Source organism: Cyprinodon tularosa, unplaced genomic scaffold, assembly GCF_016077235.1.
Source record: "Cyprinodon tularosa strain WSP-4 unplaced genomic scaffold, ASM1607723v1 ctg170, whole genome shotgun sequence".
Taxonomy (NCBI): domain Eukaryota; kingdom Metazoa; phylum Chordata; class Actinopteri; order Cyprinodontiformes; family Cyprinodontidae; genus Cyprinodon; species Cyprinodon tularosa.
In genome coordinates, this window is record NW_024038532.1 from 354651 (window position 1) to 371308 (window position 16658).

General features: G+C 39.6%; 2 protein-coding genes across 3 annotated transcripts; one reads left to right on the forward strand and one right to left on the reverse strand.

The window, feature by feature from the left end:
* Positions 1-311: 311 nt before the first annotated feature.
* Positions 312-6889, reverse strand: fignl1 (fidgetin-like 1). 2 transcript variants are annotated; one of them, XM_038281390.1, is made up of 2 exons: positions 6743-6889; positions 312-2888 (listed from the first exon to the last, which is right to left on the reverse strand). In XM_038281390.1, the coding sequence occupies exon 2, from the start codon at positions 2869-2871 to the stop codon at positions 1003-1005; it is 1869 nt and encodes a 622-aa protein (XP_038137318.1). In that variant the 5' UTR covers positions 2872-2888; positions 6743-6889; the 3' UTR covers positions 312-1002. The 2 variants fall into 2 exon arrangements, with proteins under 2 accessions (XP_038137318.1, XP_038137320.1); XM_038281392.1 differs by having other exon boundaries at positions 6638-6887.
* A 1933-nt stretch (positions 6890-8822) lies between these two features.
* ttl (tubulin tyrosine ligase) lies at positions 8823-14692 on the forward strand. Its single transcript, XM_038281420.1, has 7 exons — positions 8823-9529; positions 11025-11103; positions 11183-11415; positions 11786-11921; positions 11989-12258; positions 14124-14267; positions 14368-14692. Exons 1-7 carry the CDS (start codon positions 9361-9363, stop codon positions 14558-14560), a joined length of 1224 nt encoding a protein of 407 aa, XP_038137348.1. The 5' UTR covers positions 8823-9360; the 3' UTR covers positions 14561-14692.
* The last annotated feature ends 1966 nt before the right edge of the window (positions 14693-16658 follow it).

The window sequence follows — 16658 nt, forward strand, 5'->3', positions numbered from 1 at the left end:
AATAAATATTTCTGTTTTACATTAAATTATGAGCAAACAAATGTAGAAAGAACTAAAAAACTCAACTTTTTGTAGTTGAAACATGACAAATCTGAACCATTTAATCTCACAATTATTTGAAGTAACTAAGCTCCTATTTATTATTTATATCATAAAAAAAACTAAAAAACATTTCCTTCCAGTAGATAATGGAAAGCAGAAAATCGTTGGAGGAGGGAATATCGATTAGTGCTACATTTTCCCTGCAAAAAACAGAAATAACGTGGATTTTTTTCTAAACGGGGGGCCGGGAACAAGAAGCAGCACATGGGAAAGTTTGAACACTAATTCTGGATCAAAAACTTTGCATGGATCTAAAAGACATATTTCTGTTTCACATAACATTATGAGCAAACAAAATGTCACAAAACAAACCAAAAAAAAAACATGGCACTGAATCCAAACAGTAAATCCCACTAAATTTAAGTTAAATATACGAACAAATTTCCAAAACAGAGCAGCTGTTTAAATAAATAAGACCTAAAGGACTGAATGTTTAACAGGAAACTGAACAAAAATCTGAGCAGAAAACTGGAATCAAACCCAATTCATCGGTTTGAGTTTATTACAAAAGATAAAGTCCAAGTTACTAAGCTCTTATTTATTGGAATCATAAACATTTTCTGCCAGTTGACCACAACTAGATTATAGAAAATAGAACATTGTTGGGAAAGAGAATACTGATTATTACTCTAAGTAAGGAAAACAAAAAAACATTTTTCCTGCTAAGACAAAGCTAATTATTTCCATATTTCTAAACAGCAGCTGGTTATAAGTGGGAGATAAAGCAGGAAGCCCAACTAGACAATATCAGTTTTTTTTGCATGTAAAGTCTTTACAAATACAAAATTTAGCAATTTTGATTATTCCTTTTTATATATTTTTATTTTATGTTATATTTTAGTGTCTTAGCGTGAAGTTTCAGGGCTAGCAGCCTTCTGTTTGGTTTGATCTCGTCGAGATTCAGCGTCCGCATCCGAAGGTCTTGTTCCAGTCCTCGTACAGCTCCAGGTCTTTAGCAGAAACACTCGGTCGAACCGTCTTTAAGGCTTCCTGGAAGTCGCCGTAGAGAATTGGCCTCACCTGATCCGCGCTGATGGTGGCGATGTCGCTGAGGCGTATGCCGCGTATGGGTCCAAGGGCGGCTTCTCTGCACAGCTGGGTCATGTCGGCGCCGGAGAAGCCGTCCGTGGCCGTTACCACCAGCTCCAGCTCCTGATCCCGCAGCTGGTTTTTCTCCCGCGCCATGAGGTTGGTCACTATCTGCCGCCGGGCGGACGCCTCCGGGAGCGGGATGTAGAGCCGTTTGGCCAGGCGTCGCCGCGCAGCCTCGTCGATCTCCTGGGGGCGGTTGGTGGCCCCGACCACCAGGATGCGGTCGTCGGCGGCCGTGGTGGCGCCGTCCAACTGGACCAGGAACTCCGTCTTGATCCTGCGGGACGAGTCGTGCTCCCCGTCCGTCCGCTGGGACAGTAAGGAGTCGATTTCGTCGATGAAAATCACCGCCGGCTGGTGGCAGCGGGCGATGGCGAACAGGGCTCGGACCATTTTCTCCCCCTCGCCCACCCACTTGGACGTGAGCGACGAAGCGCTGATGCTGAAGAAGGTGGCGCCCGACTGGCAGGCGATGCACTTTCCTATGAGCGTTTTCCCCGTCCCCGGGGGCCCAAACAGCAGGATCCCTTTAGGGGGCCCACGCAGACCGGTAAAGATGTCCGGGCGCAGCATGGGCCAAACCACAATCTCCTTGATGGTGGTCTTAGCGAACTCCAGGCCCGCGATGTCGTCCCAGGCAACAGGAGGGCCGTGATCCATGATCTCACTCATGATCAGCTCCACTATCTTCGGCTCAAAGTTCTTCAGACGCTCATCCAGGATTTGGGGTTCAGCGTTGGGGTTCCTACCAGCGGCGCCGTCCTCCTCCTCCTGCCGGGGGATGGGCGACACAAACTTGGAAGACGCTCCACGAGGTCTGTTGGCACCCAGAGATTTCTTCATGGCCGCCGCCATGCCGGGGGGGTGGGCTCTCTGCGGCTGGTAGGACTGTTTCTTCTGCTGCTCTACGATGAACTGCTCCCTGGCCGTTTTAAAGTTGCCTCCGGGTCGGGGTCCCGCTCCCCCTCGCCCTCCATACTGACCTTTCACGCCGTCGCTTTCGTCTGGGTTGTAGAAATTCTTCCGTTTGGACGAGTTTGAGGAGGGAAAGAAGGAGGACTGATGGTTCTGTGCTCCTCCTGAAGGACCAGGAGGAGCTGAGGAAGGATGAGTGAAAATGGACTGAGGTCGGACTGCAGGACGAACGTCTAAAGTTCTTGGTTTATCTGCTGATACGTTTGTAGCGTTGCTGGCCTCAGAGCTGCAGCGTGCTGCTGTAAACCACGCTGCATCTGACCTGGCGGGGGGACGATCACCTCTGCTGTCTTCTCCCACAGGGATGTTAGCATCCGCTGAGCCCACCGGGAAGCTTTGTCTTCCAGAACCTGCCTGAATCATCCTCTGCACTGAAGGGATCTGCAGCACGCTCTCTGCGGTGAGCGCCGACTCCCATTTGTCGCTGTGGTTCTTCTGACTGCGGGCCAGATGGAGCGCTCCCTCTGCATAGTTGTTGAGCCCAGTTTGGGGGTCATCCGAGTCCAGCACCGCAGAGTAGCGCTCCGAGTAGGTCCTGAGCAGGCTGGCCGCTCCGGCCGGAGAAAGCTGGGAGCTTGCCCATGCATACTGAATGGAGAGGATGTGGGCCCGGTAGGCATCGGCCTTCTGTTCAGGTGTGCAGCTGCCAGATGAAATGTCAAAGGACCTCCTCTGCCATTCCTCCAGGTGTGCGCCGCTCATGCCTGGCCTGCTCCAGCCTGGTGGAAGAGAGGGGACAAAACGTGATGAAAAATACATGACCTCTGTAAACGCCAGACGGACCGTGTGTCCTCTACCTTTTGTGATAAACACAGAATGAACTGGATCCAAAAGAAAAGATATTTTTATACAGAGTTTAAAGCAAACATTTACTGACAAACTAACTGATTCGCTCCCTATCTGATGATGAATTAAACTTTCCACAATTAGGAGCTTTGACATTATTCCTTTCTTCAAAATGACAGAATGAGATTTTTATCGCCCTCTTAAAAATCTAATCTTTACAAACAGAAAGGTTAATATGTCTTTTAAACTGTTTTGGAAAAACCAGACAGGGTTGATTTCAGGGATCGTTACGTTTCTGGAGAAAACGTCAAACAAGCTGCTTCCTTCGGAGACAAGATGTCAGATGGATCCAAAGCCTGAGGGAACCTTTCCAACTGATACATACGGAGGTGGAAGCATCATGCTATGGGAAGCTTTTCCTGAATCATGCTGAGAAAACCTTATATGAAAATACAGACTTAAAATCTGATAAATATTTACAAAGCATCTCAAAGGTCGATGCAATGGAGAGGACGTCCAAAAACCTCAGAGACAATTTGTGGGAGGAGCTTAAACAGATGGTGGGATGGGTCCTAAAGAAAGAAGAACACTCAGAAAAATATTTCACCCAAATTTACGTTTTTGTTTTACAAAACAAATTCCCAAATACTTTTTTTTTTATATCTTTAACACAAATCTACGGAAGAGGATTAGGGCCAGTGGGGAAAAAAATTTAACTGATTTTTAAATTTTATTTCAATTTAGTATGGGAAAAAAAGTCAGAATTCTGACTTTTTTTTATCAGAATTCTGACTTTTTTTATTCTGAGATTAAAGTCACAATTCTGAGATTAAAGTCAGAATTCTGACTTTTTTTATTCTGAGATGAAAGTCAGAATTCAGAGATGAAAGTCAGAATTCTGACTTTCATCTCAGAATTCTGACTTTTTTCTCAGAATTCTGACTTTCATCTCAGAATTCTGACTTTCATCTCAGAATTCTGACTTTTTTCTCAGAATTCTGACTTTTTTCTCAGAATTCTGACTTTAATCTCAGAATTCTGACTTTAATCTCAGAATTCTGACTTTAATCTCAGAATTCTGACTTTTTTCCTCAGAATTCTGACTTTAATCTCAGAATTCTGACTTTAATCTCAGAATAAAAAAAGTCAGAATTCTGACTTTTTTTCTCAGAATTCTGACTTTCATCTCAGAATTCTGACTTTCATCTCAGAATTCTGACTTTCATCTCAGAATTCTGACTTTTTTTCTCAGAATTCTGACTTTTTCTCAGAATTCTGACTTTTTTTCTCAGAATTCTGACTTTAATCTCAGAATTCTGACTTTCATCTCAGAATTCTGACTTTTTTCTCAGAATTCTGACTTTTTTCTCAGAATTCTGACTTTCATCTCAGAATTCTGACTTTCATCTCAGAATTCTGACTTTTTTCTCAGAATTCTGACTTTTTTCTCAGAATTCTGACTTTAATCTCAGAATTCTGACTTTAATCTCAGAATTCTGACTTTAATCTCAGAATTCTGACTTTTTTCCTCAGAATTCTGACTTTAATCTCAGAATTCTGACTTTAATCTCAGAATAAAAAAAGTCAGAATTCTGACTTTTTTTCTCAGAATTCTGACTTTCATCTCAGAATTCTGACTTTCATCTCAGAATTCTGACTTTCATCTCAGAATTCTGACTTTTTTTCTCAGAATTCTGACTTTTTCTCAGAATTCTGACTTTTTTTCTCAGAATTCTGACTTTAATCTCAGAATTCTGACTTTTTTTATTCTGAGATTAAAGTCAGAATTCTGAGATTTAAGTCAGAATTCTGAGATGAAAGTCAGAATTCTGAGAAAAAAAGTCAGAATTCTGACTTTTTTATTCTGAGATTAAAGTCAGAATTCTGAGATTAAAGTCAGAATTCTGAGATTAAAGTCAGAATTCTGAGGAAAAAAGTCAGAATTCTCAGATTAAAGTCAGATTTCTGAGATTAAAGTCAGAATTCTGAGAAAAAAAGTCAGAATTCTGACTTTTTTTATTCTGAGATTAAAGGCAGAATTCTGACTTTTTTTATTCTGAGATTAAAGTCAGAATTCTGACTTTTTCCCCATACTAAATTGAAATAAAATTTAAAAATCAGTCAACTTTTTTTTCTTTCAGTGGCCCTAATCCTCTTCCGTACAAATCTTATTATTTGTATAATAAAGCATATTTATTTGAAAAAGTCACCAGGTTTATGTCTTTAGTATTAATAGAATATACTTACCCATAATACAAATTAGTGTATTCAAATACATAAAGTTCATGCAATTAAAATAATACACTCATTACTAACTTTGAGTAAGATTACTTCGTTATTCCTAAATAGATAAACCTGTCAATTATGTATTATAGAACACTAAATGAAATTGTTTGAAAATCCAAATTTTAAGCTAAGGGTGTTAGTGGAGGACAGGAAAAAGACCTTATTAGTTTATTTAAAATATTTATATTTTGATAGCAAAAATCAAGGTCAATGTAATTACAGAAACAGTCACTTGCCCTAACATGTTAACTAAAATAAAAGTTCTTCAATAAGAAATTCATGAAAAACACTCATAGATTTTAAGAATCACCTTTTTTTGTTTAAACATAACTTTAGATAATTAATGCTGATACAGGCAGTTTTTACTTAATAGCTTATTACGTTTTTTTTTTTTACTTAATTTACAGTAAATATATCATTCAAGGGCTCATCTAATTGGTCAACTGCCAAAAATAGATGTACAGCCATGTAGCAGGATATTTGCTGAATGGCTGGATATAGATCTTGTGCTCCTAGACCTTACGGTAACTTGCCCTATAAAGGGTTAGATAAGTAAGCTATATTAGATTTATGACTATGCATCACATACGTTTATCTAATAGGTCTGTGGATTGAGAAAAATTAATAAGAATTTGTTAGTTAATAAAATTACCTAAAACTTAAAATTTGGGTGAAAATTATTTTGAGTGTAGAAGGAAAATGTTAATTATTTAAAAATTATTGTTAAACAAAATAGACCAATCCAACCTAAAGCAGAAAACAGGAATAGTTTCTATCAGTTTTTCCTACTTTTTTTCGGGAAAGTTAAAGGAAAAAATTCCAGCATTTCTGTTAAGAAATTTTAAGAAAATAAAACAGCAGAAGTTTGACCATTCAAAAAAAAGGGCATTAATCCAATTTGAAACAGATGCCAATAGTTACACTGGAGGAGCTGCAGAACTCAGCAGCTCAGGTGGCAGTCTCTGTCAATAGGATAACTATTATCTATGCACTTCTGTAAGTGGAGCTTTAAAGTAGAGATGCAAGCACAAAGTGAAAAGGGTTTTCTGTGAGCAGTTTAACAGGGAAACTTTCACAGGAAGGATTTCTGGGGAATTTTTATCATTTCCAGCAAACTTCTTCAAACTTTCTTCAGGAAATTCATCTGTGGATTTAAGAAAATTCTCTGTACTGCAAACTTTTTTTTAATAGTAATTACTCAAACAGCACTGGGAACTTGGAATGTATTAAGAGTTAATCAGTAACTAAAACAATTACAACAATTATATTTTAATTACGCACAGGCTTGAATCTACGTTATATTTCAAATAGTTTGCACTACTTTCTGTTAGCCTATCTCACAAAATCTAAATAAAATGCGCTAAAATTTGTTTTAAATCTGTGTCGAAATATTTACATGCTGTATTACGTCATCGCTTGTCCTCCAAACTTTGACAGTTTTCAGAAAACAGCTCTACGTCATAGCCGAGGAACAAATGAGAGAATGGCGGCCATCACTTACAGTTAGCACTGCTTTCACTGCTGTGTCTGAAGACGCTACTGAAACACTTTATCACTTTTACTGCTATGATCACTGATTCGCTTTAAAACGCCATTGGGACTCCTGTAAAATCCCGCCACTTGATTTCTGCTTCCGCCAGATCACTTCCTGTTTCGGTCCAACTTTCTTCTTCTTCTTTATTGGACTTTTTTTTTTTTTTTTTTTCGTGGTTGGTACGCAACGAAATGGTGCATTACCGCCACCAGTTGGTTTGGACTGTGGATCCTGCTTGTACTGAACAAAACAAAATCAACTAAACAAAAACCAATAAAACCAAAATAAGATTTAAATCCTCCCAATTGCACTGATTTATCTAAGATAATGAAAAACAACTGCATTACACTTATCTCTTTCGTTCTTTCTAAGGTCGGTCCAACTCGACCTAAAGCGGAGGTCTTCAAGAGGTCTGCGACCCCTAGGGGGTCTTCGGAGGTACTGCATGGTGGTCGCGAAAGTTTTGCTTGATAAAACTTTTTTTTACATGCCCCCCTGCAATGTTTTTTTTTTCCCCACTAACTGAAATGTCTTTAAATCCACATTAACATGAATTTAACTCACTGTAGTAAACAGATAAACGGAGGCAGAAGATGTATTTCAGTCATCAATGCACACATTCAGCGACACACAGGAGCTCTTTTAAGCTGGGGACCGTTTCATTCACAACACCTGTCCCATCAACCGGGAATCAGAATCAGAAATACTTTAATAATCCCAGGGAGAAATTACTTTCGTTACATTACTCCATCTGTAATAGAGTTACTATAGGACCAGTTTGTTTTAACACAGTTTCATACAATATATATAATGCAATACAATGTACTATTAACAGTATTAATTAGATGTATTAGGACAATTTTTGAAACAATATACGGATTAATTGGTTTCAAATGTTTATCAAAAGAGAAATGGGATCCAAACATTGTTACAGTTCACATAAAGTGGTTAATTTTTTCGTTCAGATAAATCTAAATTCCTCAAAATTCATTGAAAGTTCTTCTAAAGAGAGAGCATATTCTATTTTTTCATGATTTGGAGGATATCTTCCAGTTTGCAGAAAGGCTTACATCGCCATCTTGTGGTCTATAACGTAATAGCCATAGACAATTCGACGCCATATTGCGTGTGGCAAAAATACCTATAGAACTATTTCGCTGTAACCCCTTATAACGTTAAAACCTTTTTGTATATTTTTCATGTCAGTACACTCACATTTTTCCCGTTTAAACAACATAAAACACTATTACAATACATGTTAGTAGTTATTTGTTATAAAGCTATTGTAAAAACTATATTAGGGAATATTTCATTTCCAGATCTCTAATATGTACATAATGAGTGTCCCAGTTAGATAAACTACTAAGGAAAACATTAGATTTGACTCGTAACAGGCACTTATTATTGGGGTTTAACAGACTCACACATCATCTATAAAAATAAGCCTAACAATTAAAAAAAAAAAAAAATTCCTCGCAAAATAACATACATTTAAAAAAAAATATGACTAGAATAACATATTCAAAGCATTTATTATACTTTCAAAATTCAAATAAATCGATTTAGCTGCATTTCTAGTACATTTTCCCACTTCTTACTTCTTATTCTGAATAGAATATGCTGTTTTTTGTTGTTGCCGTTAGCCTATTAATATCATAAGAATCTAAGTCTTGTCACGAATCATATTTTAGAAAGAAACCGACAATGTAAAAGCAACTGAATTTAAATCTTGTTTGATTTGTTGCGAAAAGCCAGTTCCAAATGTTCCACTCACAAGATGGGGGACGCCATAACGTTTGATTTCCTTGCTGGAAGGAAGGTTCGATGAACGCCATGGCGCATTGCATTTTGGGAAATGTGGTATTTTCTTTTGTGAAAAAGTTGAACACCGCCTTTAATTTGACAGAATACACAGACTTTTTTTTCTCCACCCATCTTTTTTTAAAACTCACCCACAGCGTCATTTATGATATAATATACTATGTTGATATAAGCTACTCTCGGTGTTATAGAAGATTAAAACTACATTACCCAGATTGCCAGACCGCTGTGTTTATACTGGCGATAGCGGACGACAGCGGATGCCTGAGATTTCAGAGGATAAAGCCCACGCCGCAGATAGGGAAATGCTGAGTATTAGTGATTCGGAAGCCTGAAGTTTGTATTTTCAGTGGTTTGTGTCTCCGCTTGTGGTTTCTGTGAGCAGCGGAAGCGTTTACAGAGCCACTGATAGCATAGGAAATAGCAGTTTGTTTAGCTGCTAGCTAAAGTGTTGACGGGATGTGACTGAATCCGGACGGGACCAGCCCCAGGAACCGGAGCAGCAGTCAGTCACACCCTTATCTGGAATCAGTTGAACAACCTTATTAGCTCAGCAGCATGCAAAAACTGTCGATATTATTTTACTATAACAACACTGACATGTGTTAGCTTTTAGCTGCTGGGTTTGGCTCAGTGAGGAGCAGTTTAAGTCCGGTAGAAATATGACCGAATCATCATCATGCCAGAGGTGATAACTCCCACGGCTAACACACTGAACCAGAATTAGTATTTACCAGACGTGTATTTGCTCTCAGCGTGGAAAGATGACTTCTCCAATGTACACCTTTGTTAGCCGCGACGATAACAGCACTATTTATGCAGAAGTGTCTAAAATCCTCCTCTCCACTGGACACTGGAAGAGGCTTAAAAGAGACAATCCCAGATTCAACCTGATGCTCGGTGAACGCAACAGACTGCCGTTTGGACGCCTTGGTAGGTGATGGCTTTGGTTGTTTTAGTTGTTGTCCCTTCAGTCAGCATAAAAACAGATGCTGGGACTTTTTTTTTTTGGTCACTCCCAAACATTGGTATTACCAAACAGTTCAGATAGTCTATCTCAAACAAAATTATAGTTTATAAGCATTTATTTATGATAGTGATGGTGAGATTTCTGATTCTGATTAGGCCTAATGATATCCAACTCTCCTACAAACTCCCACATCTTCGTCACGTGGTATGGTGGGTAGCGAGTCTTCGGACGTCATCTATTTTGGCTCCTCCCCCAAATGAAGCAAGCCTCGAAAAGCCTCGGGGAAACGCCCCCTCCAATGAAGCGTCATCTCATGACGTCACTAATTTATGGTATTTGTGGTTACTATATTTACAGCTAATCTACAACATTCAATGTCAGTCAGTCAATGTTTAAAATGATTTATAATACAGAGATTATAAGGCAGTAATAAGGAGCAATGCTGATTTGATAGCTGCCTATGAGTTACACTGACACAATGAGAGTGGGAAGTTTAGTGGAAGGAAAAAATACACCAACATTAGGAACGCTTTCTGGAGTCAGAGCTTCAATAGAAATAAAATATAGAGCTATCCAGGTCCAGAAACGACATGTTGTGACCGAAGCTCCAGTAGACGCTGGTGGTCGTAAATGCATCATCGATGCCTACTTTGTAGCATCCTAATCGGCGTAGTTTATGTTTTCGTCTGGAGCTGTAGCAAGCCGCTGCCTTCAGGCACAACCATCTTGGATGGCGTGTTTTTATTTCCCCCCCACACCGTTAACATTTGATCACTGCTGCACTTGATGGCATGGAAATGTTCATTTACTGTCTGGAAAGCTGCACTAAATAAAATTTCATTTTTTATACACTTTGCACACAAAACACAATAGAAGTTGTCTAAGTCTAAGGACGTGGGCAATGCTTCTTGTGTTAAGCCACTCCTAAAAGACTTTTTCAGAGGAAAATGACTGGTTTATTGCTAGTAATAGTAACTTATCCTCCTTTAGGATGAGATAATTTTAAATTTCTTATAAAAATTGCGGTCACAGACTCTGAGGACAGAGGAAGAATCCAAGTTGCTTGAGCCTCAGTGTTAAGTTTCCATGGTCCTCCATCATTTAAGGTATTAGGTGGAACTGATGCAATAATTAAAGCAAAAACAAGCCCTCATGTAAACAAAGAAAGAAAATGAACTTTAGGTTTTTAATAGCAGAGATAGACCCATGTAATAAATTCCATTGTATATTTAAATATATGAGTTAACTTTTCAAATTTAAAGATATACTAGTGTGAACTAGCTGTTGTTTTTTGCAGCTCTTTCTTTGAACACAGGGCAGCAGTATTTTAAACATAAAGAATCAGATTTTTTTCTTACAGGAACTGCAGGTTTGAGGGTCCGTTCTGTTTATCCCTTCAACATTAATAATTACTCAAGGATTTTACGTGTTTAAGAGCTTTTGTCTTCCTTTATTCAGGCCATGAACCAGGACTGGTGCAGCTGGTGAATTACTACAGAGGAGCAGACAAGCTCTGCAGAAAAGCCTCCCTGGTCAAGTGAGTGTTTTTCCTTCTGACTGCAACAGATTTGTGTTATAGGATAGAATCAGCTAACCAGCTAACTCTGGACCATTAGGCTAATAAAGACCAGCCCAGAGCTGTCGGACTCCAGCAACTGGTTTCCAGAGTCCTACATCATCTACCCGACGAACCTCAACACCCCCGTTGCTCCTGCTTCCAATGGCATCAGTCACCTGAAGAGCAATCCTAAAACAGACGAGCGGGAGGTTTTCTTGGCCTCGTACCACGGTAAAAAAGAGAGCGGAGAGGGAACGGTGTGGATCGCTAAGTCTTCTGCTGGAGCTAAAGGTAAAAACGGAATCTGACTTACAGGCTGTATCTGATATCTTATACGCTGCTAAAGGAGGTTTATCTTTTTATCAGAATTTAGGCAGAAATAATGACATAGTTTCTATATCCTACCAGGCCTGAAAAAAATAAAAATCCAAATTTTATTTCATCCATTAATCTGCTAATTTGGGATCTAGGTATTAATCTAGGGGGTCGTCTACCATTCATCCGTCCAGTTTTGCATTTTTTTCTTCAACTTACCCCATAATCCAAGACATAAATATTAAAGAGAAGCTTTTATACCTTTAAGTTAGCTTTAAAAGCTATGTCTGCAGGCTTAAACTGATGTTTTACTACAGTAGCAGCCTAAACGTTTCTGTTGCAACAGGTGCTGGTATTCTGATCTCACAAGATGCGAACGAGCTGCTGGATTATATCGACAATCAGGGACAGGTTCACGTTATCCAGAAGTACCTGGAGAAACCGCTGCTGCTGCAACCGGGTCACCGGAAGTTCGACATCAGGTAGATGATCCAGCTGGAGCGAAGCTGTGTGAACAATGTCAGACCTTTAATGTTGAGCCATTGACAGGAGCTGGGTGCTGGTGGACCATCAGTATAATATCTATCTGTACCGGGAGGGCGTGCTGCGCACCTCGTCGGAGCCCTACAACAGCTCGGACCTCCAGGACATGACGAGCCACCTGACCAACCACTGCATCCAGAAGGAGCACTCCCAGAACTACGGACGCTATGAGGAGGGGAACGAGATGTTCTTTGACGAGTTCAGGCTGTACCTCCTGAACACTCATAACGTCACCCTGGAGTCAGCCATATTACCTCAGATCAAACACATCATAAAGTAAGTTTCCCTTCCTGCTGATTTATATTTTGACATCATCACTGCATGCTGAGAGCCCCGATTTCAGCTCCTCCAGGCTGACGAATACAGTAGAGCAAACAGCGAATTCATTATTAGAATGTGTGAAGAACTGAGGTTACAGGAAACTAGCTGCTTCTTCTGCCTCTACTGGTGCGGTTTGAAAGTAACATTAGATGATGGCCCAACAGTAAATGGAGAGCAGGTCATAATGCGCTGATTAATGGAGCGGGATAAGAGGGACAGAACTTAAGAAGAGAATCTGACGTCGGCAGCAGAACCAGTTACTTTCCTGAGGACATTTCTGGCTTTAACTCAACTAGTCAGGTGTTTGCTTGTCCAATTTCTTCACTAGTTCCATCTTTGCAAGATGGACAGGGTTCCCGCAGGTCCTTAAAAATTCTTAAAAGGCATTGAATTTTTCAAAATAAACTTAAGACCTTAATTGGTATTAAAATGTCTTAAATCAGTCTTTCGTAGGTCTTAATTTTTAAAACATCATAAATAGGATTATTTTTATTACGATTTATTTTTGTAATCTAAATTAAACGTTAAAATTCCCAATTTCTTTTTTATTAAAAAAAAAAATAATCGCTCGCCATTATTGGTTCGATACAGAACCAATAAAAGCGTTGTTGCGGCCGGGACATTTGGGAGATGCACCATTAACTTTTTGTCTGGAAAATATGAGCAAGTGTAAATGGAACCAAAATTGTCTCCAGCCAAGAGTTTCCTCCATGGCTAAAACCAGGGAACATACATGAGGCTCAGTGGATTTTGTGCAAGAAGTCATTCAAGCTCAGAACGATGGGAATTAAGGCAGTGGAGTCGCATGCGAAGCACGAAACACAAAGCGTCAAAATGGAGTTACAGAGAAACAGCCGGTATTTCTCAGTTTAGTTCCACCTTTGTCTTTGTGAGACCATCCTGATCTCGCGAGCTTTCAAGGTTTCACTCGCTAATCAGTCTGGCTACTTTCCGTTAAAGAAAATTTGGAGCCGTTCACCAAACGAACGTCCAATCAGCGTTGGCTTTGAGGCGGGTTGAAGTGTGACGCAACGAGAAGCGCGACAGTTCAGTCTGAAGAACATGGCGGCTTCAGCCGATGAAACTAGCGTTAGCGTGGCTATCGAGCAAGTTTTATCGGAATTACAGAGTATTTCCTCACTGAAAGAAGAGCAAAAACATCTTTTCTCAGAGGAAAATATGTTTTTGCTCTTCTCCCGACTGGTTTCGGCAAAAGTTTGATCTATCAATTGGCTCCTCTTCGTCGCTCTGTTAGTACGTCATATGCTTCGTTGATCTGATTGGTTTATTTGGCCCGTCTATCACCAACATAGGCCAATCAGCTAACCAGTGTTTTCGCCCCTTCCCAAAATTACTTCAACGGAAGGTTTCCAGATGGACAATGCCTCCACTTATCACCAAATCAAACATAGAAAACGATACAAAGAAAAATAGCTGCAAAAAAGACTTAGCACTTGTTATGTTGTGGCTTTAAAACTGATTTGTTTTGTTCCCTGCTAAAAGAAAGTTTGTGAATTCAGTTAAATAATTGTTCAAGCTTTCTTCCTGTTTGGGAAGCTTTTCAAAATTTGAAACATTAGTGCAGTGGTTTATGTTAAAATAAACCTTTGGGTTAAGTTGTCGCAAGCAGGTTTTTCTTGTGTTTTTTGTAAATTTGGTCTTAAATTTTTATTTCAAGTGGCATTAAAAAGTCTTAAAATGTCTTGAATTTAACTTGCCTTATGCTGTAGGAACCCTGGATGGAACTAGTCAGTCACATTCAGTGTTGCTGCGATCAGCATGTAGTTATTGATGAAGGAGTTTGGTTTGTGTGGCTTCAGGAGCTGTCTGTCATGCATCGAGGCGGCCATCAGCACCAAGCACCTCTCCTACCAGAGCTTCCAGCTCTTTGGATTTGACTTCATGGTGGATGAAAACTTCAAAGTGTGGCTCATTGAGATCAACGGCGCTCCAGCCTGTGCTCAGTCAGTAACTATAAGCGTCATCTTTTTCTTATCTTGTTATTAAGAGCTAACGGGTCTTTTAGGTTATTTTCATTGTTCTGTTTACCTTTGCCTCCTTCAGGAAACTCTACCCAGAATTATGTCAAGGGATCATCGATGTGGCCATCTCCAGTGTCTTCACCCTCAACAGCGACTCTTCGTCTGCTTCTTCGTCGCCTTACTCCTCCTCCCCTTCTTCTCTCTTTACCACCAACTCCTGCTCGTCTCCGAAGCTGAGGGGGCCTCTGCACGTCGGTCCTTTCACCCGCCTTTAGGGACCATCCTTTCTCTGCTCAACACGTCATCCATGATCCGTCCAAACTCAGCACACATGGAGACACTGGGCTTAGACTTTCCTTTGTTAGAGTTTGTTAAACTACAGAGGAGGAGCGAAGATGGTAGTAGCCGTTCAACAAACTCTTTAGGGTTTCTGAATGAAGCCAAAATATTCTTTTTGCCCCAGATTGATCCCCTGATGAGATGTAGGGAGACGACGCTCCAGCTGAAACTTTCTGTGCCTTACATTTCCAGCCACTCTCCCTCAAACTGCCACTAAGGGTCCCTCTGGGATCAGTTCATGCTTATTCTAGAAAAGCCCTGCCCTGTTGCTACCATTGACCAATCACCCCATCACCGTTTTTGTATCTCATACAAAAGTCCAATCCTACCCATGCGATTGATGTTAGATTAAAAGAACTATTTGGAGTTTAACATTTGACAACACCTTGAGAGCTAAGACACTACAGACTGTATTTATGGAAGCTAAGATGCAAACAGGAGCAGAACGATCTTGTTTTCTCATAGAAACTGGTTTTAGGTTCCCTACAGTGGAGGTTCTTACATGAATGGCACCTTTGTTTAGCATTTAATACTCTGAAGCCTGCTTGCAGACAAAATAGTAAAACTCTGTAATTAGGAAAGCTTTTTAATATAGACATTAACTTATTTTCTTCCTTGAAACACCATTTATGGGGCCCGATCATGAAGAATTATCTTTTTAAGTCACAAAATAGAAAAGTACTTGACACTCCCTATTAAGTCGCTGCCCTGGGTGGCAACCCTAAAAGGCCAGCTGTGTTCCCGTCTTCTTCATGACTGAGAAGAAAAATGAAGAAAAAAAACAGCCTAATGTGTTATAAACAAAGTCCAGATGAAATGTTTCATGTTTTGTTTGTTTTATTTTGGAGCATGTTTGTAGGAAAGCATGTAGCATTCACCTGCAGAGGACTGTTGGTTCTGGTTTAGTTAGATGAACCGCCGTTATGGAAGCAATGTTTTATGTTTTCTAGCAACTGAAGTAGAGCAGGTTGTACAGAATTTTATTCTTTATTTAAGATTTTTACTAAACCTGTGAAGCTGACATGACTGAATTCCGCAGACTGACCTGCAGAGAACACTGTGGTTAACGCTTTGCTAGCAGAGGTCAGCGTACGACCGTACATGTTCAGATCACCGGCTCATTTTTACGTTTATTTTAGATTCATCTCTGATCAGTCTGTAGAGTCATGATCAAGGGCGGGTCTAGACAGGGGCCATCGGGGGCCAGTGCCCCTGTAGATGATGACCCCTGTACTAAAGACATAATACTTAAAAAAAATTGTAATGATGATCTGTGCTGCAACAGACATGGTTACTAATAGGTCCTTTGGATCTATTTGACTAATTATTTAAAAACAACAGGTGATAGCTTCAGTGGTATTGAGATAGGATCCCAATTTTCATCTGCTAAAGGTTTTTTTCAAAACAAAAATAAATAATCACATTTTTTACATCTGAAAATATGAGTTTTTCTTGAGTCCTAAATCATATTTTACAGAAAACTGTAATTTTAACTGAAATTAAATCAAAAATATGTAAAAATCCTAAATTCTGAATGTATTTTGACCTAATAAGATATAGAATCTTAATTAAACTTTCATGTCAAGCAGCTCTCTTAATATATATATTGAATCCCTTGCCCTGTTTTTCATTTCATGCTTTTCTGGGCCCCCATGAAAACACGCTGGCCCCCTCTTGACCCCAGGTACATTTGGTCTAGAACCGCCCCTGGTCATGATGGTCAGATTTTTGATGTTTTTTTGGTTTAATTCAACTATAACAGTTTTTGCACGATTATTTCCTTGTTTGAACGTCTGATCTAAGGTGTCCTGTTATGCTTCCCCTACTGTTACAAATAGAAACTGTTCCTGGAAAGGGAATTTATCAGGATTGATCTAGCTTTATCACTTTATCAGTCATATTATGGCTCATAATTGATTGTAGTTTAATTAATTTAGATTTTTTTTAGTTTTTTTTTTTATTGGAAATGTATTTAAAACATCATGAAAGATGTAAAGCTAACAAGGCGTCTAATATTGCAAATGAAAAATTAAA